Source organism: Monodelphis domestica, chromosome 1 (assembly GCF_027887165.1).
Source record: "Monodelphis domestica isolate mMonDom1 chromosome 1, mMonDom1.pri, whole genome shotgun sequence".
In the NCBI taxonomy this organism is placed as follows: domain Eukaryota; kingdom Metazoa; phylum Chordata; class Mammalia; order Didelphimorphia; family Didelphidae; genus Monodelphis; species Monodelphis domestica.
The window spans coordinates 373799611-373826178 of NC_077227.1; the positions used below are offsets into that span (position 1 = coordinate 373799611).

Genomic DNA, 26568 nt, shown 5'->3' on the forward strand with positions numbered 1-26568 from the left:
GTGGGTTTTTTATTGAGCCATCCAATCTGTACAATGACTAAACTGTGACGAAGATGGGCATAGCTTGAGTCCTAGCCTAGCTTCTTCTAATCTCTGCTTTCCATTATTTGGAAGTAAACAGCAGGTGCATTTTTTAAGTCATCAAACATTTATTAAGTACTTTCGATGTCCCAGGTATTAGATTAAGGACCAGGGCTATAAAGAGAGGCTAAAACATGGTCTCTGCTCTCAATAAACTTACATTCTAATGAATGCAAATTACTATGTAATACAAGATATAGAGAGAGCAAATGGGAAGATATAGGGAAGAGACTGGGAAAGGCCTTTTACAAATGTGGGATTTGAGATAAATCTTGAGGGGATACAGAAAGCCCGAATGAAGAGAGAGAAAATACCAGGCATGTGGGAGATGAGTTGAATGTGAGGTACAGTAAATAGGACAGTATCATGAAGAGTCTGTAGAAAGGAGTAAAATTTACTAAGAGTGGGAAGACGAAACAAGTTAGACTGTAAAGGGCTTTAAATACCAGAGGCCTTTATAATTGATCTTAGAGGTAAAAGGAAGCTTCCAGAGTTTATTAAAAAGAGGAGAGAGGTTCATATGAACAGGCCTGAATTTTAGGAACACCACTTTGTCAGCAGAGCGGAGTATGAAATAGAGTGGGGAGAGACCTGAGGCAGAGACACCATCCAGAAAGCTAATGTAACAGTCCACACAAAATATAAGGATCTGGACTAGGGTGGCAATTATTTAAGCAGGGAGAAAGGGCCATATACAAGAAATGTTGGGGAAATAGAAACAAGATTTGACATCATATTAGGTGTGTGGGGCAATTGAGAAGTTGAGGATGACACTTGGATTGAAAGACTAAGAAGGTGGTGGTGCCCATGAGAGTAATAGGGAAATCTGGAAGAGGGGAGAATTTTTTTGAGAAATAGTGAGATATGTTTGATGCTAAGTTTGAGATGCCTTTGGGACATCCCATTCAAGATGTCCAACAGGCAATTAGTGATACGAGACTGGAGTCTAGGAAAGAGGTTAGGGCTAGTTAAATAGGATCTAAGAAACATGTACCTAAGATCATAGCTGTATCCATGGATCAGATATTGATAAAAGAGATAGTATGGAGGGAGAAGGGGGTCCAGGACAGACCTTTGGAGGCCGGCCATCAATGATTGTTAGAAGTCACCTGAAGGAAAATCCAGCAAAGGAGACTGAGAAGAAACAGCAGATAGGAGGAGAATCAGAAGAGAGTAGTGTCATTCTAGAGGACATGATTTTTAATAGTAACAAAGGGTAAAGTTCAAGAAGGATGAGGAGTGATAAAGTCAATTAGATTTGTTAATTAAAAGTTATTGGCAATTTGGGAGAGATCAGTTTCAATTGTGTGATGAGATCAGAGGCCAGAAGAGAATGAGAAGAGAGGAAGTGGAGGTACCAAATATGGATGATTTTTTTAAAGGAATTTCTCAATACAAGGGAGGAAAGCTCCTGGATTATAGCTAGCAGAGATGGTGGGACCAAGGAAGGTCTTTAAGAATTGAGAAGACATGGGTTGTCTGTATGGTGTATGGAGAGCAATGGGAAGTTTGAGGAGGGAAAAATGTTTCAAAAAACCATTGTCATGAGTGGTGAGATATTGAGTCAATTAAGGAAATATGATAAAACTGCTTTGCAACAGTGAGGTGACACTGTGGGTTGTGAAGGTTTGTTTTCTCCTGTAAGAGAGAAAGAGAACAAAGAAAATAAGAGGTGAAGCTTAATTGAGAAGGAAGAATTATGGTAGTTTTCTCATAAACAATAAAACCAAGAATTTGATTATCATCTTAAAATACAGATAGCTAAAATTACTGATTATAGGCATTTATAGTATTTAAAAATATGGCCGGGGGCAGCTGGGTAGCTCAGTGGATTGAGAGCCAGGCCTAGAGACGGGAGGTCCTAGGTTCAAATCTGACCTCAGACACCTCCTAGCTGTGTGACCCTGGACAAGTCACTTGACCCCCATTACCTAGCCCTTACCACTCTTCTGCCTTGGAGCCAATACACAGTATTGACTCCAAGACAGAAGGTAAGGGTTTAAAAAAAAAATATGGCCATCCCTGTGTGTTTTTAGAGGTGGAGCAGATTAGGTCATGGGATCTGAAGACATTAAAGTAGCTGATTGGTCTTTGAGGGAGCATCAGCATGAAAGCTGAAATCCCCTAGGAAAAGGGCAGGAATTAGGGAGGAGAGGAAGACAGCACTGAACTTGAGAAAGGATGGAGAATGACCTTAGGAGCTGATAAATGAGAACCACCATGATCTAAATTAGGTCATAAGTTTTGATAGAAGACACTTCAGAGGAGGAAAGGTTGCTGAGTGACAATGACAAAAGGAGAGTCTGAAGTAGTAACAGGGAGCAAGGAGTATTGTGACTTTCCTGGGTGGGCATCTTCCATTCTCTCTCTACTCTTCACTCTCTTTCCTGTCTCCTGGCTTTTTCCCCACGCTACTTACAAACATGATTATGTCTCCCCAGTCCTTAAAAAATCCTTTGCTTGATCCCACTGTCCCCATCTTTCTTCCCACTTTCTTGGTAATGCTAGCAAAACCTATCTGTCTTGGATGACTATTTCTTCCTCTCTTTCTTCTTTTAAATTTAAAAAAAATTTTAAAAATGGCTTTTGCTCTCACCATTCAACTGAAACTGGTTTCTCCAAAATTACTAATATTCTCTTACTTGCCAGACCTAATGGCCCTTTCTCAGTCTTCATCCATTGATCTTCTTCTTCTTGATATTCTTTCCTCTCCAGGGGTTTTTGTTTTGTTTTGTTTTTTTTTGATACTGCTCCATCCTACTTCTGTCTGACTTCTTAGTCTTTTTTTGTGGGATTTTCAGCCAGGTCATGCCCATTACTAACTGTGGCATCCCATTGGGATCTGTTCTATATTATTTAGCTTGGTGACCTCATTAGCTCCCATGGTTTCAGTTATCATCTCTAGGCAGAAGATTTTTGGTTCAATTTATCCAGCTTTAACTTTTCTGCTAACTGACAAACTCACATCTTCAACTGCCTGTTGGATATAACAAAATCAACAATGTTCAGAAATGAACTCATCTTTCTTCCAAAATTCTCTCCTCCTTTTTCTAAGTTCCTTCTTTCTATTGAGGGTACCCCCATCCTTCAAGGCACTCAGGTTCTCAGTTCCTCTCTCTCACACCTATATCCAATCTGTTGTCAAATTCTGTCAATTTTATCTTATCTCCTGTATATGGCTCCTTCTCTTCTCTGACACTGACCATTCTGGTATACCTCACACCTGCACTGTTATAGTAGCTTACAGACTGACCTCCCTGTCTTTCCTCAGTACGTGGTTTGTCTTTTATTCAGCTGTCATCATAATCTTTCTAAAGTGCAAGGAAGACCCTGTTACCCCACTATTCGGTAAACTCTCTTATCACATCGATCAAATAAAAAATGATCTGTTTGGCATTCGAAGCCCTTCATAACTTTTACTCCTACCTTTCCAGGATTCTTACATCTTATTCCCTACCATGTATTGTACTGTATGAGAAAAATTTATTCTGATGTGATCTAATGTAAAATATTTGAATTTTTATGGTCTGTTTACATACCATCTTCCTACCCAGAAATTTTTATTTGTAGAGGGCTGAAAATTGCTCACTAAATGAACATGTAAGATACTGTAAGATAACATATAAGATAAAATATTGAGTATCACAGACTATCTTCAGGACCAAATAAAGGGGCTCAGTGGACAGAGAGTCAGGCCTGGAACTGGAAGGATCTGAGGTCAAATCTGGTTTCAGATACTTCTTAGCTGTGGGACCCTGGGCAAGTCACTTAATCACATTTGCCTAACCCTTGTCCTTCTGTCTTAGAATTGTTATTGAGATAGAAGATAAGGATTAGGGGGAAATTGCCCTTCAGGCTTGGGGAAACCCTGTATATTCATGCACAGGATCAAAGATATAAGAAAAAGTTCTATATATATACAAAACTAAGGGGATAGTCATCAATTGGAAATGGCTAAACAAATGATGGTATAAGAATATAATGACATACTAGTGTGTTATAGGAAATAACAACTAGCATTTATATAGCACCTACTATGTTCCAGACAGTCTGTTAATAAGCACATTACAAATATTATTTCATTTGCTCCTCACAACAATCCTGGAAGATAGCTGCTGTTATGATCCTCATTTTATATTTAAAGAAAGAAACTGTGGCAGACAGACGTTAACTGACTTGCTCAGGATCACTCAACTAGTTCGTATCTGAAGTTGATTTGAGCTCATCTTTGACTCCAGACTCTGAGCTCTATCTACTGCACTATTTCACTGCCTCATGATGAAAGGGGCTGTTTCAGAGAAACCTGGGAATACTTGTATGAACTAATGCAGAGGGAAATGAGCAAAACCAAGAAAAAAAGTTATCCAATAACAGTATAAAAAAAATAAATTCCAAGAGACCAGTGATGAAGCATGTTACCTACTTCCTATCAGAGAGGTGATGAGCTCTTTTTTTTTTTGGACATGAGCAGTGTGGGATTTTGCTTTGCCTGACTATGCATATTTGTTAGAAGGATTTTCTTTGCCAACCACAGAAAAAGGAATTGCCTCTTAGTTGAATGTACCAAAAAAAACCCAAACACGTTTGAAGGCAAAGGAATAACTGATAAAATGATGACTGCAAGGCATTGTAGTCTTGCAGATCATTCGTTTATAACTATTTCTAGAGTTTTAAAGGTTATAACTGAAAAATTACAAATCAAATAACAGGGGGCCATGCTAAGATTTTATAAGGACTGTTCATACCTGACAGAAAGGTAGATTTCTTGAGTTTTACCTCATAAAGTAAAGATGAGTGAGTCAATGACCACCAGGAGGCTCTGATTTGAAGCATTGGACGATGATATAAGAAGCCAGAGAAGAAGCTATAGGAAGAGATAGAAAAAGCAGGGAATTAAGCTGAGTGCAGGAAGAGACACCAAGAAGCAAGGGACAAAAGACACAGAAGGTTTCCAGATCTGACAGCTACCTCTTCAAACTACTTTGATGGGAGCCTGATAATTAGAAGTGAGGCTTGGATTTGGTGATAAGCTGAAAAAAGGGTGGGTCAGCTAAGAGGTCTTGAGCTCAGTGCATATTATTCAAAGAGAAACAAATTCTGATGCTCTCTGCCCAGAAATGTTACTGCTTTGATAAAAAAAAACACAAGAAAGGAGAAACCTCTCAGGAATACATGGTGGCTCTCTATTGTCTTCCCTCAGCCTTTCCATTTACTTTGCTCTGAGGAGAGCCTTATTTTGTTGGGAGTCAACCAGACAATGCAGAATTTTCTGTTTGGCAGACAGACATAAGGATCTTTGCAGTTCTTTAGCTTAAGGTAACTGCTTGTCACCAAAAAAGCACAACACATTTTCCAGCACCCTATGAAAAGTGGCTATGAGCTATAATAATTTTCAGAAGAAGAGAGTTCCAGAAGGAGGGCAGAGAATGGTGAAGTGGTGGTGAAGATTGTTCCTTAAGGGTCCAAATATATCAAAAGCTTCCAGTTCAGAGTCGTGAATTGCACTAGGTATTTGGGTTTCTCCACTCATATGCCTCCTTTTTAGGTTTCTATCAAGTGTGTGCTCTTAGCACATTCTGCTGCATTGCTAGGAGCATGTGAACAGGCAGCGTATTAGTGAAGACTCAGGAGCTAGGAAGAATCCATATTCTCCAAACTGGGGTGCAGAGAGTTTTGAGTGGTGTCCACATGGTATAACTGGCCCCCAACTCTAGGAACTCTCTTTTTCCCAATCTGCCACCATGAGGACAGATTGAGGGGAGTGAGCCAGAGAGGAAGAAGGGAAAGGGAGGGTGGGAGGCAGAAAATAGAAACAGAGAGAAGGCTATGTTAGACTGTATCTCCCTGCTACCTTGAACATGTGGGTTGGTCTATGGGCAAGCCTGGGTTTCATTCACAATGCAAGTTTCTTTAGGAGGAGAGGTTATTAAGAAGAGACTCTGGCATAAAAAAATAAAAGACATTGATAAATATTTTAGCTTAAAAAAAGAAAGAAAAGATAAGACTAGCGCCTCTGTATTCTTGCTTAGAAAGGTCACTGTATACATCTCCCATTGAAGGCAGTAGATGTGGATTGTAGAAGCAGGGACAGCCCCATCCTCTTCCTGTACCCTTCAAGACCTAGTCATAGAAGACACACTCTTGGGCCTCCCGGGTGGACCAGATTTACTATGAAACCATAACCCAGGAGAGGGAAAGCCATCCTGAAATTCGCATTAAAGCACAAATGACTTCCTGTTCCCTAAGAGCAGGTTTTGACAAAAGGGAGATGAGCTATGAGGACATTTGCACTGAGCTGCTACTGGGGACTGGGGCAGGAGCATGGCTCGAGGTGGGGAACGGAGCAGAAAGACAAACTTCACTTAACTTGACAATTTTGCTAGGGATCAGCTATAGGCAATACTAAATAAGAATGGGGTAGAGGTACCTAGTGGTTCAGTGGATAGAAAGCCAAGCCCTGAGATGGGAGGTCCTGGGTTCAAATTTGGCCTTAGATACTTCCTAGCTGTGTGACCCCGGGCCAGTCGCTTCAACTCAGTTGTTCAGCCCTTATTGGTCCTTCTGCCTTGGAACCCATTCTTAGTATCAGTTCTAAGACAGAAGGTATGGGTTTATAAACAGAAAAAGAACATTCCAGAAGACATGCACTTACATTGGTAGATATGAAGGATCGATTCACAGATCTTGCTGGTGAAGATGGGCTCCGGGAGGTCACGGAAATACTGCTTCACCATGTCAGCTATGTCAAAGGCAGAGTGGCCTTCATAATCCACGTGGCCCGGGTGGGCCTCATTCATCTCCCGAAGGGCCGTAATCCGAGACTTCACCCCCGATTTCCTGAACAAACCGACCTAGGAGGAGACCAGCATGGCGTCATGGGATACCAGTCACACAGAAAGTGGAGCGCTCCAGGGAAGCCACGGCATGTTGTCTTCTCACTTCTTTCTCCTCCCCCTCCCAGTATTATTTCCCTTTTCCAACAAACAAGGCTAGAGAGCTTATGTGTCTGTAAATGTGTGTCAAGGAGGTCGGAATGGCAGAAGAATGCATGACTAGAAGCAGGCTATGGATATATAGATACTGAGGGTTATAATTCCCTAGAAACCTTCGGGGAAAAACATAATTTTTTAGGGTCCTTGGTCCAACCCAGTGAGATGAGGAGATTGTATTACTGAATATGTTGATTAATATATGACTTTTATATGGATACACATATTTTTTCTAAACCATGATCTTCTGTCTTGGAATCAATACTGTGTCTTAGTTCTAAGGAAGAGGAGAGGTAAGGGCTAGGTCATGGGGGTTAAGTGACTTACCCAGGGTCACACAGCTGGGAAGGGTCTAAGGCTGCATTTGAACCCAGGACCTCCCATCTCTAGGCCTGGCTCTCAATCCACTGAGCTACCCAGCTGCCCCTCTATGGCTATATATATATATATATATATATAGCATGTGTATATATAGCGTCTACATTCTGGACTCTTTATGTGCATCCAGGGGTATATCTATACACACACACACACACACATATGGAAGATCTGCGTGGATATACTGGGCGGGGGTGCTGGGTCTAGGATAGGTTCATACGTATCCACATCAGATCCTGTCTATGTGCGGGGGGGAGCACGGTGGTAATGTGCAAGCCTGCTTACGGCCGCTGGGACCCTCATAGATATGTGTGTTCAGTGGTGGGGAGGAGAGAAGAAGACAGCTCACCCTGTGCCTCTTGCTGCCTACCCAGCCCTAAGCCTTGGGGCCATCGCTACGCGCGTGCCCTCCATCTCCTCTGCTTATGGTGGCTATACGTGGCCGTAACCTGTTCTGCCTTTATGTGTGATGCTGCGCGTCTTGATTTCTTTGATTCTCTCTTGTGAAATCGGGGTCTACATCAGATCCCTTGGGAAGAACAGGGGAGAACTCTGGTTCGGTTACTGCTTCATAATGAATGAAGTGAAGGGGAGAGTGCTGAGGCTGCTGGCCAGACTCACACACACACACAAGTACCTGGTCCAGGAAGTGGGCCCTCAGATACTCCATAGCTTGGAAAATGCCCGGCGGGAGCGGATGGCCTGTCCTCTGGACAGCTAGGAGCAGCGGGACTCCGAACACATTCTTGCCTTTACAGTCAGGGTATTTGTTCTTCCTGATAAACTTGGGCACCGGCCTGAGAGTGAAACCAGAAACCTCCAATTAGAATCCAAATGGACCCATCTTCTTGGCCTCTACTTAACCCAAAGCACTGTTTGGCTTAGAACAGTAGGTTCTTGCACATCCATTGTGCAAGGAGCGGAGGAAGTACCTTAAGGTTCAATCAGCCAATAGAGGGAATTAAGGAGGATAGCCAAGTCACTGATGGCATATCCTAGTTTTAGGGCCACCTGAGGAAAAGAGGATCCTCCTCTTCTCTGAGTCCCAAGTTAGGGTAAGAGAGGATTCTCAGGGCAAGTCAGTCAAGAAATAATTGTGATGTCCCTGGGCCTAGATTACTAATAATATTATAATTTTTATTATTATAATACTAATTATTAGAGTTAACATTTATATGGTGATTATTATGAGCCAGGTCCTATGCTAAGCACTTTATAATTATTATTGCATTTGATCTTCACCACAACCCTAAGAGGTAAGTGCCATTATTATCCCCACTTTGTAGTTGAGGAAACTGAGGCAAACAGGTTAAATGACTTGCCCAGGGTCACACAGCTAAGTGTTTGAAGCTGGATTTGAATTCTGGTCTTCCTGCCTCCAGACTAATGTTCTATCTACTGTGCCACTGGCTGCCAGGACCACACCGGACAGTCGACGTTCCCATCCCACCTGCCAAAGCCAGGCCAAGTAGCCGCTAGTTTCAGAGCCTCACCAGTTCCAGCCTTGCTTGCTGGATGGAGGATTTTTTTCCATGATAGCAGAGAGCTGTAACATAGCCACACTCCTTAAATAGCTGAGTTGTACAGCTGACTGCTCTTCAACACGCAGGAAGGGCTTGTTCAGGTCGGTTCTTTCTCCTATTGACCAGTTCCACTTGTTGGGTCTAGAAAGTCAAGAGAGATGTGGAATGAGCTCAAGTCATGTTTTGCTTCCCTAGAGCCCCAGCCTCACCCTACTTTGGAGCTTCCACAACTATGAGAAGGGGAGCGAGGCTCTCCTCTCCTCTCCTTTCCACGCTATGCCTACAAACCTCTACAGGACCAATTGTCATCCCTTCCCCATCCCCCTTCTTCCTCCTTCCTTTAGAACCCTAGACTCTATCCCACAAGCTAGAAAGCCGTAGCTTTCTCCCACCCCTTGTTCTATATCTTAGGGCCCAGTTCCCCGGAGCCTGGGAGACTTAAACAAGTAGAGACATTTTTATCATTTTCACATCGTGATAAATATCCCAATTAAATGATCAGCTATCATTCTACACTGTGAGCCAATGACGTAGACAGACTTAGTAGACAGCCCCCTACGCAGAAGAGCCTAACCTCAGTGTCATTTACACAGATGAGCCCATCCAACCTGTAATCACAACAAGTGACAGTAATGCTATCTAACCAGCTCGATTTAAATTAATGGCTAGGGACGGTGAACCACCTCTTTTTATAGATGAAGCAAGCCAACCTTAGAAGAGCAAAGGAACTTGCCCCAGGCCACCTGGCTCTTAAGCAGCACAATCAGAACAGACCCTCAGATACTCAAGAATTTTCTTCCCCTGAACTGCACCTTCCAAATGTCTGTTCCCTGAAGAAACAGGAGCCATATTTTATGCTTAGTGTGTATACATTTGTACCTCACTTCACACAAAAGATAGATTAGGAAGCTAGAGCGAAAAAAAGAACTTAGAGATCAACTGTTCTAACCTTTTCATTTTATGACTAAGGAAACTGAGGTCTCATTAGATTGAGTGACTTGTCCAAAGTCCCAGTTAGGGATGAAGATTCTAAGAGATTCCAAGTGTTCTTCCCATCAGGAATCCTAAAAAAGCATCTAAACCAAATTTTCACAAATCGGATTCTATTTTAAACATATAATGGAAGCTTGCTAGGAAGGAACCCTGGTGAAGATGAATCCTTTCATCTTTAGTAAAGGTGAATTTCCATGTTTTCATATCTTTAAGCCTGTTCCCAAATGTTGTAATGTGTGGCATAGTAGAGAAGTACTGAAATTAGAATGTAGAGGACTCAGGTTCAAATTCTGTCTTGAATCCTAACCAGAGTGATTATAGGCAAATTAGTTTACTTCCCCAAGGACTAGAGCAGGGTTGTTGTGGGGATCCAATGAGACAGGTGCTTTTTTTTCTCCCCTTCAAGTACTATGATTTGGCTGGACCTGAGATTTCACTGGAACAAGGAACTTCCAGTGTGAAAATTATAGATCAGCAAGTTCTCCAAAATTGGGGCAATGTGGAATATAGTCACTGAGGCATATAGTCACACTGAGGAATATAGTCACAAAATTGGTTAGTGACCAAGCCTGTCCTAGAACCCAAGCATTCAGATTCTTGGCCCAGTGCTCTTTCTACTAGGAACTTCTAGTGTAGAGATGTTTTCTCTGGGAAAAGTTGTACAAAGTACTGTGAGGGACTGGAATAAGGGGAATCGGACTCCCTGACAAGAGACTGTGTGTAATGGCAGCAAGATCACTGATTGTAATCCAGAAACATGGGTTCTAATTTTGCTTCTGACACTAGTTTTCTCAATGAGGTAGAGCAGTGGCTAGGGCACAAGAAATGGAATCAGGAACTTCAAATATGGTCTCAAAAACTTACTGACAGTGGCAGCTAGGTCTTTCAGTGGATTGAGAGCCAAGATTAGAGAGGGGAAGTCTTGATTTCAAATCTGGCCTCAGGCACTTCCTAGCTATGTGACCCTGGGCAAATCATTTTACCTGTCTGCCTCAGTGTCCTCAGCTATAAATTGGAGATCATACTAGCACCCTATCTCCCAGAGTTGTTGTAAGGATCATATAAGATAATATTTGTAAGTGCTTCATATAGTGCCTAGCAGATAGGAAGTGTTTAATAAAAGCTTATTCCCTCCCCTTATTTCCCTTCTCAGTATAAGAATATATGATTAGAGCATTTTATGCTTTTATTGGGATGACCAGATTATCTGAGAAATACAAATAAAAGGACATAATGGCAAAGAACCCAAGTTCTGGTTAAGCTTTCTAATGTCCTCAAGGAAAGCTGAGAGACAGAAGAGTAGGAGGCCAAAGCCGTAGAGCAGAGCTCACCTGCAGGGACTAGAGGAAGCAGTCTCTGACCTCTGAGAACATGATGATTTGGGGGAGTCCCACGGATGACCTTGTATATGATGATGCCCTGCCCCTCCCCCAGGCCCAGACCCAGATACTGTCTTCGTAGACGGCTCGGTGATCTCCAGGAGGATCTGGGCAGGAGAAGCAGGTAGGTTGGGTGAGCTAGGACAGCCAAAGTCCCCTTGGCAGGAAGGCGTCTTTGTCCGTAGGCCTCCTAGACTCTGGAGTTCACTCCCATCTTCCATCGCATGGTCAAAGTCCAAGATGAGATCATCATTGAGGGACCCGCCGCCCTCCGTCCTGCCGAGGACCAGCCCGGGCACGTTGTCGTAGACACTAAGCCGATTATCGGGCAGTCCAGGCAGGCAGTAGGGAGTTCCCACCTCCTGGGAGATGGCTCCAAGACGATTCCTGTGGCAGCCGTGGAAACTGCCCGTCCGCCAATTGACGGACTGGGTGTCTAGGGGGGGCAGCGAGTTGAGGGTCAGGTCCTTGGGGAAGGTGCCAGGTTTATGCCCTACTGGCACCCGGAAGAGCTGGTTCTGAAAGTTGTGCTCAGTCACGTCACCCCAAGGCGAGCTGGGGCTTAAGCGGGAGTCTCCACCCCTCTGCCTGCGGCTCCGGGTCCGGATCACAGGACTGGGAGTGCTCACAGTACTGCTGGACTCCGACTGGCTACCGCTGCTGCTGCCACATATCGGCGGTGAGGACGGACAAGCTCCCATCTCTCGGCCAATGCTCACACAGTTGAGACTTCGGAGCTTGTCATCATCAAAGCCCTCAAGGAGGACGGGCCCGCTAATCGGGGGCCGGGGCCGGGAAGCCCCACCACGCTTGGACCCCGTGCTTCGGAGCCGCAGCTTCTCCATCTTTCTCAAGAAGCTCTTGCCTCGGTTTGCTTGGAGAGGCTTCTCTACAGAAGGAAGGCTTTCGCCAGCGGCATTCGGTGTCTCGATGGGGCACGGGGAATGGCTGGTGCTAGAAGCAGGTGAAGACATCTTGTAGGTGCAGGAGAAGTGGGAGGGATCATGGCTGCTCTCAGCATCCTCAAAGGTCCTGGGAAAGGGGGTATCGCTGTCACCGCTGCTGGAGCTATGCAGGGAAGAGGCATCTGGCTTCTCCTCTGGCTCCCGAGAGGTCAGCTCCTTAGCGCTCCTGCTCTGGATCGTCCTCGGAGCCTTCTCTACGACAGGACTGCTGGGTGAGCCACTCTCCCCGGGGAAGACCTCCAGACTGTCCAGGCGGGACCAGCGCCGGCTGCATCGCTCATAGGCCCACCTGCTGCTGATGGCACACGGCTCATCATCTTCTGACTCATCACTCTGTGGGGCAGAAAAAAGTAAGGTCAGCGCCAGAAACAAGTCAAACCGAGGGCAAGGGGTGACCTCATCCAGAAGTCAGGCAACAGGACAGTCTGCTACTTAGAAAGGGCTCAGGCCACGGCTCCCTCTTGGTTCAAAGGAAAAACAGGGCAAGCCTGGGCACACTCACACATCTCCTGGGGCGGGATGGCTCCCCCAGCTGCCTCCTACCATTGAGCACCACTGAAAATTGTAGAAGCTATAGGAGCTGACTTTTCCTGTCCCATGGAAAATATCAGTTCTGTGACTGTCTGACATAAACATGGTCTAAATCAATGGTTCCTTTTGAAACGGAATCCAATAAAATGACATCAAAATAGAATTCAATAAAATTGTGTCATATCATGTCAAAAAAAAAAAGGTGCAGAGGGCACCTTATATATAAGGTATAAAGTGCTTTACCACTCATGTACGGAAGATACCCAGCATTCATTAGACAAGCCTGACAGGCCAGAGAAGTCGAAGAACAAATGTTTCCCCCCATTCCCAGAAATGGGCCAAGAGCTTCCTGCACCCAATGGGAAAATGAATGTGACCACTTACCCGCCTCCTCTGGCAACTGAACTCCACCTTCATTTCTGCACATTTGTTCAGGGTGTTTAGTCGCCTGGGAGAGAGGAGATGCTCTTTTCCATTAAATTTTACCATGGCCGATAACCCTTGAAACCTAAAGAGCCACTGGATTCCCTGCCCCCCTAAACTTCCTGGCTTCAAGACCCAAATGGGTGACTTCCTGCATTCAGTTTGGGACTCAATGGTTAGCCAGGCCCCTGGGTCATGGAACTAGAGCTAGCTGATTGTATAGCACAGGTGTGCTTTCATTAAAGAACCCATGTAATTCCAGATAGTTGGGCATAGTGCACTAGTCAGTGAGAATGAGAGAGATGGAAAAAAGCTAGGCACAAAGGAAAAAAGAGACAGACAGGGCAAGTGAACATTTGAAGAAACCCTGGGAGTACATACTACTGGAAAATAAGATTGTTCTTTAAATAACTACTCCCTCATTTTTCTGTGGTATAGAAATAGCCTGCTTTATTAATTTAAAGTGTGTCAGAGGGAAAAGTAGTTCCTGACTTGATAGGCAAGGATCACTTAGGGGAAGAGATAGTCTGAGCAGGCTGACGAGCAGTAACTCCAACCAAGGCTGTAGCCACTTTGACTAAGAAGCCAAGAACAAAGTGCATGGAATTGGCAGTGCCATCTGCCTGGCTTCTGGTGCCCTCTATACAGTCCTGCAGAAAAGGCTGCATGCTGCTCTTAGTGAGAGGGAGAAAGAGCAGATGAGGGGCTAAGAAGAAGAGGCAAAGAGGTTTCACTTTCTAACAATTAAACTTGTCCAAAGGCAGAATGGACGGCTAGTTTGGGAGGTAGAGGGTTTTCCACCTCGTTGGAAGTCTGGAAGCAGAGACTAGATGAACACTATCAGGAATACTGTAGCGAGGATGATAGCGTGCAAGGACAGGCTCAATTTAGATGATCTCAGATATCTTTTCTTGATAATTCTGTGACTCCAGAATCCCCGAGTGAGGGCATGCAGGTGGGGGGAAGGTGGACAGCTCCACACCCACCTGTAAAGAGACTCAAAGGCATCCTGGTCTAGGAACTCGTGGTCACGTCTCACAGTTTGGATGTCAATGGGAAACTGAGTGTCTGCAAAAGGTGAGATGATTTCCTTCAGTCTCATCCAACAAACTCACCAGACTCCCACAGTTCATACTCACAGGTTGATGCTTGTGCCAGTGATCCATGTTCACTCACAACCCTCCTCAAAAGTAGAAAGGACTCACTGATTGCTCAAGAATGTTTATCATGTTCCCTCATGTTCCCTCATGAAATCTCTCAGAATTCTCTTGTTTCCCTTCCAGGCTCAGTTTAGGTGTACTTCCTCCAAGAATCCTTCCCTTCCTCTCTGCCTTCCCTCAGTTTTCCTCAAACTAGACTCAATTATATACATATAAATATATATATATATATACACAAATACAGACATATATATTTGGTGTCTTGCTAAAAGTAAGCTCCTTGAGTGCAGGGGCTGTTTCATCTTTGTCTGTACCCCTAGAACCTTGTACATAATGCACAATTGATATTTTTGAAATAGCCATATTTTTAAAATGCTCTAAATCACTAATAATTAGAGAAATGCAAATTTTAAAAAATTGAGGTGCCAACTCTCCCCTATTATATTGATAAAGCTGACAAAAAAGGAAAATAAAAAATGCTAGCGGAATTGGGGGGAAATAGATATATAAGTGTTGTTATTGGTGGAACTGTGAATTAGCCTAGCCCTTCTGGAAAGCATTTGAAGCAAAGCTACTAACTGTGGATACCCAGCACTACTGCTACAGATCTACATCCTGAAGAGATCAAAGAAAGAGCAAATGACCTTTATGTACAAAAATATAGTAACTTTTTTATTGTGGCAAAGAATTAAAAACTGAGGGGGTGCCCATTAGTGGGGAACTAGTTGGAAAAGTTACAGTATATAAATGTGGTAGATGGTTTCAGAGAAACCTAGGAAGACTTGTATGAACTGAGGCAAAGAGAAGAGAACAGAATCAGGAGAATTTATGCAATATTACTGTAAGGACAAACAACTCGGATAAACTTAGGAACTGATCCACACAATGGCCAGTCATTTCAAGGCCGCCAAACTCCAGATAGAGAGGTGTTGGACCCAGAGTAGACACTGAGATAATTTTGGGGAGGGACGTGACAGTGTGAGAATGTTTTCCTTGACCATATGTGTTTCAATGGTAGGGGGGTGGGGAGGGAGAGGGAATTCAGAGCTGAAAATAAAATAGAATTGAATTTTAAAAAATGTTTGTCAAATGGAATCAGAACTTTATGTTCTAGTTGAAAGTGTCTTTGGCTCGGTAGATGGCAGGGGAATGGGATTCTCATTACTGTTTTGCCTTCTTGTTTCTACCCTGAAGTTAACCCCTCTAGACCTCAGTTTCCTCACAGTGAAGGAAAGATGATAGAACAGTTTTAAGATCGTCCCCCTTCCCCCCCCCCCCCCCCCAGCTATACAAATGTAAGGTATTAACAAATCACAGACTGCCATACCGTCAAATAACTGAGCATATTGGGGAAAACCAGCTGCCCTCAGCCACTCACAGGCCTCCTTGGCTTCAATTTCTGGAGGGAGATAAAAGAAACAAGGCTGAAAAACAAGTCAGGTTGTCAGCACTGAAAGCCAAGGACAAAATCTGGGATTCAAATTCCTCACTCCTGCCCCTGGACAAGAGGCAGCTCGAAGGTTCTCCTCTACACATGACAACCATTCTCAGCCTTGCCTCTGCAAAGCACAAAGAAGCTTCAGGGTTTGAGCCGGGCCAAGAATGGGCAAAGACTCCCAATATCTGGAGGCAAAGGCTGTCTGTGCAGATAAGGAGAACTTCTATGAGGAAGGTAAAAAGTTACATAAACAGTAACTTAAAACACCATCCTAAGTTAAGTGAGACAGAAGAGCCAGAAAGACATAAGGAGAAAGAGTGCTGGAATGCTAGTATCCTACAGGTGCATCTAGTCTACCTCGTCATTTTAGAGCCAAGACATAATTATATTATATATTTATATATTTTTCCATTATTACATATACTTTACATTTAAATTTATATTACATTTAAAAATATATAATTACATATACAGAGACAAATGCAAGGAAACTAGCAAACACACACATGTTCCTAGAACCCAAAGGATTAGTCTATATAATCCATGATCCATCCCTTTCTCCCACCATCCAGCAGGCAGAATTCCTCCCTTGGAGGCTCCTGTTCCCTCCAGAACTTCTCAGATCTCCGGATGGTGGGAATCAGCTGTCCATTTGGCATCCCTGTCACCAGTGCCCAGCTGTGGTAGAGGCAGACCCCAGCGGTCACCAGACTCCTGAGGAATGTAAACCTATTTCTGGCTAACCATGTGGAGAACAGGGGAAACATGTGGATCCTGCCGAGGGCGTAGACTCTGGATAAAGGAAAGACTCTTCCTCATCTCTCTTTATTCTCCGCCTCCTCTTACTTAGGGGAATTTGAGTCATAATCTGACCAGAGTGACGGAAGAGAAGTTGATGAAGGTGAGTTTTGAAATGGTCTTTTTCTGGGGCAGCTAGGTAGCTCTGCGGATAGAGCCAGGTCTGGAGGTAGGAAATCCTGGGTTCAACTGTGGCCTCAAACACTTCCTAGCCATTTGACCCTGGGCAAGTCACTTAGCCCCAACTGCCTAGCCCTTAGTACTCTTCTGCCTTGGAATTGATACTTCATCATCTATATTCTAAGACATAAGGGTTAAAAAAAATTTCTTTTCTCTCCCCAAAAATCCTTTCCTAAAATGATCAGCACTGATCATGATCCAAGGAGACATTACCTAATATGATTTGCTGCAGTGCCTGAAATTCTACCATAAGAACCTTTCATTTTTTTTTAAGTTAAAGCATTATCTCTAGAATGCCCCTTTTAAAATATGTTACTTGGCTCTGGGAAGGGAGATTAGATTTTTCTGTAACACATCAACACCCATTAGCACATCATTGTGGATTTCTTTATCAATTTAACTGTCACCTTGAAAAGAAGAAAGTTGTGCTCTTTGAGGGGGCAAAAAACTGGAAAATGAGGAAATGTCCATCGACTGGGGAATGGCTGAACAAATTGTGGTATATGTCGGTGATGGAATACTATTGTGCTCAAAAGAATAATGAACTGGAGGGAATTCCATGTGAACTGGAATTGATGCAAAGTGAAAGGAGCAGAACCAGGAGAACATTATACACAGAGACTGATACACTGTGGTACAACTGAATGTAATGGATTTCTCTACTAGCAGCAATGCAATGATGCAAGACATTTCTGAGGGACTTATGAAAAAGAACACTATCCACATCCATAGAAAGAACTGTGGGAGTAGAAGCACAGAAGAAAAACAACTGCTTGATTACATTGTTCGATGGGGATATGATTGGGGATGTAGACTCTAAATGATCACCCTAATGCAAATACCAATAATATGGAATTAGGTCGTATCAATGACACATATAGAACCTAGTAGAGTTGCTCATTGGCTGTGGGAGGGGTGGGAGAAGAGGAGGGAAAGAACATGAATGATGGAACCATGGAAAAATATTCTAAATCAATTAATTAAATACAATTTTTCAAAAGAAAAAAATAAAGTTGTCCTCTTTTTCCTGCCTCCAGTTCCTTTGGAGCCATTGGCTCTTTTGAGAACCAGGAAGCAGGAGCTCTCAGTCTAAGCCTTTGAAATGTTCCTCTTCCCTGCTCAGGATTCGAGCATACCCCCTGCCAGTGGTCTTCCCCTCACCACCACCTCTCCCTGCTGCTGGAAAGGATGTGACTTAGTCAGTCTCTAGATCTCATATTGTATCCTCCTTTCAGAAACATAGAATTTCAGATGGGAATTTTTCACTTCCTCCCAATCTTTCTCCCTTCCACATCAGTGCCCTCAATAGGTTTCCCTTTCAGGAAAGGTAACCCCAGATCTCTGGAATCTTCCCTTCCTTTTGTGAAGTCTCCTTTCCCTCAAGCAGATAACTCTCCTCCCATCCTTGCCTCATCTTCTTGTGCTCATGGCTTCAATACATACTCTCTGCAATGGGTATCTTTGATCTTCCTCATGTCAAAGCCAGAGATACTCTCAGAGGAAGGGGAAGAAATCTACCCATTTTATAGAAAGAAAAAAATTAGTTGCTTCACACTCCTAGTGTCAGATAGCTACCAATGACAGTTACTAGGGTGTCTTTGAGTTTCCCAGACATAAGGTAAGTCAAAGGACCTGCTCAGTGAATTTTCTTGGTTCTCTAATACCTCCAGGATAAAATATAAACTACTCAGGTTTGCCCTGAATGTTCTTCACAACCTGGGTTGTGTCTTGCTCTTTGTCCCTGCCTTCCTAGGAGGCCTTGCCACTGGCCTTCTAGCAGTTCCTTGCATTTAATACTGTCTCCTACCTCTGTCCATTTTGCACCAGCTATCCATTCTCGGGGTCCTCCGCCCCCTCACCTCCAGGTCTTAGTTTCCATGGCTTCTTTCAAAACTCAGTCCAAGTCCCACCTTCTGCATGAAGCTTTTCTAGGTCCCCCAGGATCGCTAGTGTCTTCTTCCCACAGGTGATGCTAGTTATCTACACAGTGTCTCACCCATTAAAATATACACTCCTTGAAGGTAGAGACTGTTTTAACAGTTTATATCCCCAGTAATTAGCAGAGTGTCTGGCACAAAGTAAGCACTTATCAAATGCTTATTGACAGACTAGATAGACCTTTGCTTGATCTAAATGCAGAAATGATGCCTCAGAGCAGAACAGCAGACACCCAAGGAAACCCTGGCGTGAGACCTTGGCTTTTTCTTCTTAAGCAAAAGCTCATCTAGGCCCTTCAGATATTAGATTCTAGCTAATAGAGACCTAAAATTATTCATTTATTCAAAAGTCTATTTATAGAACTACAGTCCTCATGATCTACTATGGACTGTACATTTTATGTTACCAAGAAATGGCGTTCTGATTTGGAAAGGTTCTCCTGATTTCACAGATTCTGACTAAGAGATATTATATGAGGCAGCTAGGTGGATAGAGTAGATACAGTCTGGGTTCAAATCTGGCCTCGGATACTTCCTAACTGTGTAGCCCACTTGCCTAGTTCATACCATGTTCATTCTCATACAGAAGGTAAGGATGGGGGGGGGGGAGAGGGGAGAGAGAGAGAGAGAGAGAGAGAGAGAGAGAGAGAGAGAGAGAGAGAGAGAGAGAGAGAGAGAGAGAGAGAGAGAGAGAGAGGAGTGAGAGAGAGAGAGAGAGAGAGAGAGAGAGAGAGAGAGAGAGAGAGAGAGAGAGAGAGAGAGAGAGAGAGAGAGAGAGAGAGAGGAGAGGAGAGAGAGAGGGAGAGAGAGAGAGAGAGAGAGAGAGAGAGAGGGAGAGGGGAGAGGGAGAGGGAGAGGGAGAGGGAGGGGAGGGGGAGAGAGAGAGAGAGAGAGAGAGAGAGAGAGAGAGAGAGAGAGAGACAGAGAGAGAGAGAGAGAGAGAGGAGAGAGGGAGAGGGAGGGAGAGAGAGAGAGGCTGTGTCCCTATTACTCCTTATGGACAAAGTACTGCCTCCCCCACTCCCTTCCCAAAAGGATGTCACCAACAAATTTAACATGCTCTCTGTAGTCAATTCTCAAGGTTTCCAAGGTTATGTTTTTAATCGGATAAGATAATGGCATGAAATCATGCTGAAAACTGTAAGTGCTCTACAAATGCTGGGAATTGTTATAATCCCAGGTTGGCATTTAAACCACCAAGCATGTGTGCCCATAAATCCCACAAATGTGAGTTTGTTTTAATGTTACTCTGAGCAAGCACAAATAGGCAAGTCTACTGAGGAAGAGAAATGTAATGCAAAGGGAAACAAGTGGATTAGACCAGCAGCCAGTTGCTTACCTGTAAAAAGCAATTCAATGGCATCATTCCAGTCACCCATGAAAACACAGTATTAGCTCTAGTGGGGCAGCTTCTGCAGCACCAGTATCCCCCTTTTCCAGCTATTATTCCCTTCTCTCCTTGTTCTTTCCTCTCTCCCCACCACCAACATACACAAAGGTTTTCACTGAGTCATCTATCTATTCATTACCCACCAAGAAGGTATGCACAGTTTTGTCTGCTTCTCATCATCTACATGCCTTCTGCAAATACCAGCCAGACCCCTGCAACTTTGCACGTGCTCACACAAACTCTTTTTTAAAAAACCCTTAGCTTTTGGAATACTAGATATTGGTTCCAAGGCAGAGGAGTGATAAGGACTAGGCATCTGGGGTTAAGTGACTTGCCCAGGATTCCATAGCTAAGAAGTATCCGAGGCCAAATTTGAACCCAGGACCTCCCCATCAATATATCACTAAGTCTGGCTCTCAATCCATTCAGCCACCTAACTGTCCTCTGACACAAACTCAAATGGCACAAGGCTTGGTGAGTACAGCCACCTCCACCACTTTGGCTACCAATGAGAAAAATAGCCCTGGCCTTCATCTAGCACATTAGGGAGGAACAATTTAAAAGAAATAATAATAATAATTACCTTTCCCCATTCCTAACCTTTTATTTTATTGCCAAAAGGAAGTAGTCTACCAAAATAGGGCTGCGATTCAAAGTCATATTCAGTTGCCTGGGACATTGAGAGGTTAAATGATTTGGCCAGGGCCACAAAGCCAGTATTTGTCAGAGGTGGAAACTAGACCAGGTCTTTAAGGCTGGCTCCATGTACTTACTAGACCATACTACCTATCCTAGCAGTCATCTGCCTTCTCATATTAATGATTTCTCATAGATGCCATGTGATAAATGACTAAGGCTCCTAACAATCTTCTTTCTGATTTCTATGGACAAATCTTGGGTCCTAGGAGCTCATTTTCTCCCTGGGTCATTTAACACAAACTACTCTTGCTATCCCCGATTTGGGGTGAGGGGGAACAAGAAACTGATGGCATAATACAGAAACAGTATGAAAACTGGGGAGCAACATCATTGGAATGGCAGAAATCAAGACTGATAGAGAAATAGAAATAGAAAAGAGGAAGAGTCCAGAGAAGAAGACAGAGCGACAGAGGAAGAAGCAGAGTCATATAGACAGACAAAGGGACAGGGTCACACAGAGAAGGGAGAGTCATATAAAAAAGAGAGAGAGAGAATGACAGAAAGAGGGATCAAGAGGTAATCCTAGAACAGTGGGATTCCCTAAAAGTGTTCTGAGTTACAGATGTTCTGTCCCTGAGAATTCTTGACCTGAAAGGCCCCTTAATTATGAATCCTTTCTCATGACTCACCAGAAACATCTTCCTTACACACAGGAGAGAGAGAGAGAGAGAGAGAGAGAGAGAGAGAGAGAGAGAGAGAGAGAGAGAGAGAGAGAGAGAGAGAGAGAGAGAAGAGAAGAGAAGAGAAGAGAAGAGAAGAGAAGAGAAGAGAAGAGAAGAGAAGAGAAGAGAAGAGAAGAGAAGAGAAGAGAAGAGAAGAGAAGAGAAGAGAAGAGAAGAGAGAAGAGAGAAGAGATAATGTTACCTCTTTCCTAGAATTTACCTCAAGGAAAGTAGAGATCCCAAATGGAAAAGAATCTCATCCAAAATCCTGTTAGTAATCCTGATTCAGGATTGAAACCATTCTCCTTGACAAGTCCCTGAGCCTGACACCTTTTTCTCCCTTGGCATCACAAACAGATGCAAGCCTCTGTTCTAGTGGATGACACAAAAGAATGACCACTGAACCTCCATTTAATCTTCGACCACTAACAGGAACAATTCCCAGTGTCTCAGAGAGGGAAGAAATAGCCAGTCAAAAGCAATACTGCTCAACTTCAGTCTGGAATGGTACAGAAAGTAAATTATCCTGCCTGAGGGAATAAATGAATCTTCTCAAAGAAAAGTGAAGATTCATTTTTCACCACTGAATCCAAAAAATACTTTGTTAGTGTCAGCTTTATACATAACACAGTGCAGAGGGTAGGAAGAAAGAAGGTCTTTGCCTGTAGGGAGTTTACCTCCCCAAGGATAGCCCTGGGGTTTAGACAGCCTTACTCTATCTGCAGGGCTTTCTTTCTTAGCTAAGAAAGGGAGGACTGAGCTACCTGCAGAGAAGGGTTCTATTCCAGTTAGTTGTGAAGAAAACACAAGAGTGGCCAGGATAATTGCAGAAAGGGGAAGAGGAGCCCGAATGGAAGATCTGAAAGGGACCTCAGGAATTGTCTAGTCCAATCCCATCATTTGACTGAGGACATTTGCCCTAGATGATTTAATTTGGATTGGAAGTACTGCTTGCTCAAGCCCAGTGCCCTTTTCCCCTACATTAAGCTAACTACTCCAGACATCTCTCATTCCACCACAGCAGCAGCCAGACCTTTCCTTCTTTTCCTTTCCTTTTTTTTAACCCTTACTTTTTGTCTAAGTAACAGTTCTAAGAAAGCAGGGTAAGGGCTAGGCAAACCTGGTTAAGAGACTTGCTCAGGGTCACACAGCTAGGAAAAACCTAAGGCTAGATTTGAATTCAGGTCCTCCCACATCAGGCCTTACCTGTAATACCCATAGACCCTTCTTCCTTTCTAACATGACTCAAAGCAAATACTAGGGTGAGGGGAGTGCAGTCAAAGGAGGGAGGTAATACAATTCTTGGGAGTTAGGGGACCAGAAGAGGTAAGGAGGAGACCTTAGGAAAGTGCTTGGAGTCCAGGAAGAGAAAGGTTGGGAGAAAGATTCCCTAACCTCATGAAAACTTTCTTCAGTCCATAACCCTCCATCTTCCAAAGACATGTCACTTGTGTGTCACTGAGGAGATGTAGCAGTCTTGGAGAAAAAGCAGGGGATACTAGTTTGGGGATCTGTGCTCTACTCCTCTGTGCTGTCACACCCTGCATTTAACACTTCTGGGGAGGAAGTTGGACTAGATCCCTTTTGCATTTTGGTGAGGCCCTATGAACCCCTTCTCAGAATAATATTTTTCAATCCATAAAATAAATTTAAAAATTAATCATACTGAAATAAGTATTCAAATAATTACTTTAAATTCACAAACCTCCAGAACTCCTGTCCTAGAAAGACACCAGGGCGATTTCTAAGACCCATTTCTAGCTTGAAATCATTCAAACCTATAAAAACTTGGACTTGGGTTACTCTGCTTCATTTCTGCAACAAATCTATCTGGGGGCAGTCTCAAGATGATTTTAGGAGGATCATCACTGCCCCCTCCCACTCCCTCACCCCCACATATCAGGAAATCGGGCTCCACCCATACCCCTCTGCCAAGCTGTGGCCCATCCATGGCTGAGCAGAGGTCAGCCTGGTTCCCAAGAACCGAACCCCGACTGGGGCATCCTCCCACCCTGACAGTGACTGGAAGACTCCAGTTTTAGGAAGAGATGGCTTGGGACCTGGGGCTGAAAGTAAAGCGGGAAAGGGTGAGAGAGTTGGCAGGGCGCGCCCACAAGTAAGATACAGTTACCAGGCACGTCCACTCCGAGACTCACACGTTGCAGTGTTTCCTCCTTCCAGCATGGTTTCCCCGTCTACCCCCGCTCCCCCCAGGGGCTACCTTCTCGGGCTCACAGACCCGGCTGCAGGTTACTCTCGCTCCGGGCTGCCTAGGTATGGACCAGCCCTCCAGGGTAGCCATAGGTAACCCGCTCCACAAATTATAAGAGTCTCACGTGTACGCACACTACAGCAACATTCTGGGTGATGCCCGGGGCACACCCCCGAACCGCCTCCTCCCCGAGACCTGCCACCACCCCACCCCTGTCCCCACACTCACGGGTGACTATCATCTTGTCCCCTTCTCGGAGACGCCCGGTAAATCGGAAACCACCTCTGCAGACTGGAGAAATGAACTGAACCTAGACCGTTCTGAAGAACTCCTTAAACCGCCTCTGAGATCCCTCCACCAATTAGAAAGAAGGAAGGGCAGAAGAGGGTGGGGCCAGCATAGTCCCCGCCCTTCCAGCTTTACACACACACACCCTTTAGAGCACCCCTTCCCACCCTCTCCCGCCGCTCTTCTATTTCTCGGATTTGATGCCCAGGCTGGGCGGGGTACATCTTGACGGATCCTGGAGCAGCTCAGAGCCAGCAAGAGCGCACCCCAGCCTAGCGGGCCTCAAGGGTGGAGGAGCCGGAGGAGAGAGGGGAGAGAGAGAGCTCATTACCCACACTCCCTCTCCCAGAGCAAGCGACCAGCATGCTACCCAGGAAGCAGCCCTCTTTCCCTCCTGGTCTCAAGATCCCAGAACGCGGAAGCGAGAAGGGATCTGCAGAACGCATCTAATCCGGCGGTCTAATGATGGTCTCTACCCCTTACATCCTCCACGAGCGGTCCACTTAGGGTCCCCCCGGAATACCCTCAAGGAGCTCCCTCTCTCTTCAAGCCAGTCCATTCCAGTTACGGTCAGCTATAAATATTAAAAAGTTCTTTTGTTCCTATTCTCTACCCTCCACCCCCAAGTCATCCAGCCATCCTACCCATTACTACTATTCTGGTTCTTAGGGTCAAAATTAAGCAAATGAATTCCTTTTCTCGGCGACCACTTTCCAAATATTTGTTTCAATTAATAAATAGACCAATGAACAAACAGGAAAGGGTTGTCATGACAAATATATGTACTTCTCCCTCTCCTCCCCTGGCTGCCAGAAAGGGCAGAGAGACTAGGAAAAACAAGCAACAAACACCTTCCCCCCTCCTCCAAAGGCATCTTAAAAAAAAAAAAATAGGTGTACTGGGAGCAGCTGGGTCCCTTACAGTGGATGAAGAGTCAAGCCTGGAGATGGGGGGTCCTGCGTTCCAATTGAACTCGGACACTTCCTAGCTGTGTGACTCTGGGCAAGTCACTTAACCCTCATTGCCTAGACCTGGTGGCTCTTATGCTTGGAACCAATACACAGTATTGATTCTAAAACAGAAGGAAATGAGGTTTTTTTGATTGTTGTTGTTTTTTTTAAGTAACTGTACTAATTATTGCAGAGCCATTAGTTCCAGAAATGTCTTCCCACAAATAGAGATGTCATGAAACATAAACACTTTATTTTATAAATATAAACCCTCTTTCTAGGACCAGTCACACTCCAAGGAGCCCAGACCCTCCCAGTAGAATGTTCAGGGACGCAGGCCTTTTTTTCCTCCCTCCTTGGAAAGCAACAGAGAAGTTCTCCTACAGTACCCTGGGTACATGTCCCTCCCTCCCCTCTCCAGCATTCTCTCTACTCTCAATAATTATGAGCCTGAATCCTCTCATTGAGATTGGTTGATCTTCATCATCTAAGGAGAGGAGAATCCTGGGAACTGTCTCCCCTCCATTAAGCATCTCTTCTTGGAAAAGGTCATCTCCAGAGTCAAGCCTGGGAAATGAAGGCTCATCATTGTTCTACATAGAAAAATAAAATGGGAGGGGGGTGCAGCTGGGTGGCTCTGTGCATTGAGAGCCAGGAGTTGAGATGGGAGCTCCTGGGTTCAAATCTGTCCTCAGACACTTCCCAGCTGTGTGACCCTGGGCAAGTCACTTAACCCCTATTGCCTAACCCTTATGATTCTTCTGCCTTGGAGCCAATATGCAGTATTGATTCCAAGACAGAAGGTAAGAGTTTAAAAAAAGAAAGAAAGAAAGAAAAATCAAATTGATTGTCTTCAGAGGTAAATCCCTATCACTAGCTGTGTTTAATGGGAGAGTAGATATCTAGGACATTGTAGAGGGGTATTGAGGTGGTGAGAAACTTAAGTCAGACAGACCAACAGCAGGTTGTTACAGAAGTCCAGGTACAAAAAGATGAAGACCTGCACCAGGGTCTTGGCCTTATCAGAGGACAGAAGAGGGTAAGAGTTGAAATGCTATAGAGGCAAAATCAGCAGGACTTGGCAATACATTGGATATGGGCAGATGAGAAAGTCAAGGATGACACTGAGATTGCAAGTCGGAGTCACTAGGTAGTTGGAGGCATCTCTCTCCCTCTCTGTTCTCTCAACGCATTCCTACTTGGGGGTCGTTTGGGTTAGACAACCTCCAGAGTCCCTTCCAGCTCTGAGAACCTCTGATGCTGCCACTATTGTTTTTCTAAAATTGAGAAGAAGGGAGATTCAGTTTTAGGGATACCTCAAACTTGAATATGATAAACGGGCTCAATTTTTGTTTATTTTTTTTTTTGAAAGGGATGTTTGTGTTGTTTCATATATTTAATTTTAAAATTGCAAGTTCTCCATCAAGCCTCACCCTGTCTAGACACGCATGTCCTTGATCATTCTCAATCATGCACCATCCATGCCATAGAGACATGATGCATATGTTATTTATGGACTTGTCCTTGCTCAATGTTCCTTCAGAGATTTCTATGTCTTAACTGGGTCTGATTGTATCAGGGTGAGACTCTCA

At 44.2% G+C, this 26568-nt stretch overlaps 1 protein-coding gene across 2 annotated transcripts in view; it reads right to left on the reverse strand.

Moving 5' to 3' along the window:
• Nucleotides 1–24077, reverse strand: part of LOC100030871 (rho GTPase-activating protein 7-like) — a 35561-nt gene extending 11484 nt beyond the window's left edge. Inside the window, exons 1-8 of one of the 2 annotated variants that reach the window (XM_007473985.2) lie at nt 23967–24077; nt 15750–15821; nt 14249–14330; nt 13224–13287; nt 11296–12641; nt 8942–9112; nt 8086–8245; nt 6734–6932 (exon numbers count right to left, since the gene is read on the reverse strand). In XM_007473985.2, the coding sequence (XP_007474047.1) occupies nt 6734–6932; nt 8086–8245; nt 8942–9112; nt 11296–12641; nt 13224–13287; nt 14249–14330; nt 15750–15821; nt 23967–23979 (2107 nt within the window). In that variant the 5' untranslated portion in view covers nt 23980–24077. The remainder of the gene's footprint in view (nt 1–6733; nt 6933–8085; nt 8246–8941; nt 9113–11295; nt 12642–13223; nt 13288–14248; nt 14331–15749; nt 15822–23966) is intronic. The other variant, XM_056811558.1, reaches the window with a different exon arrangement.
• Between the last annotated feature and the right edge of the window lie 2491 nt (nt 24078–26568).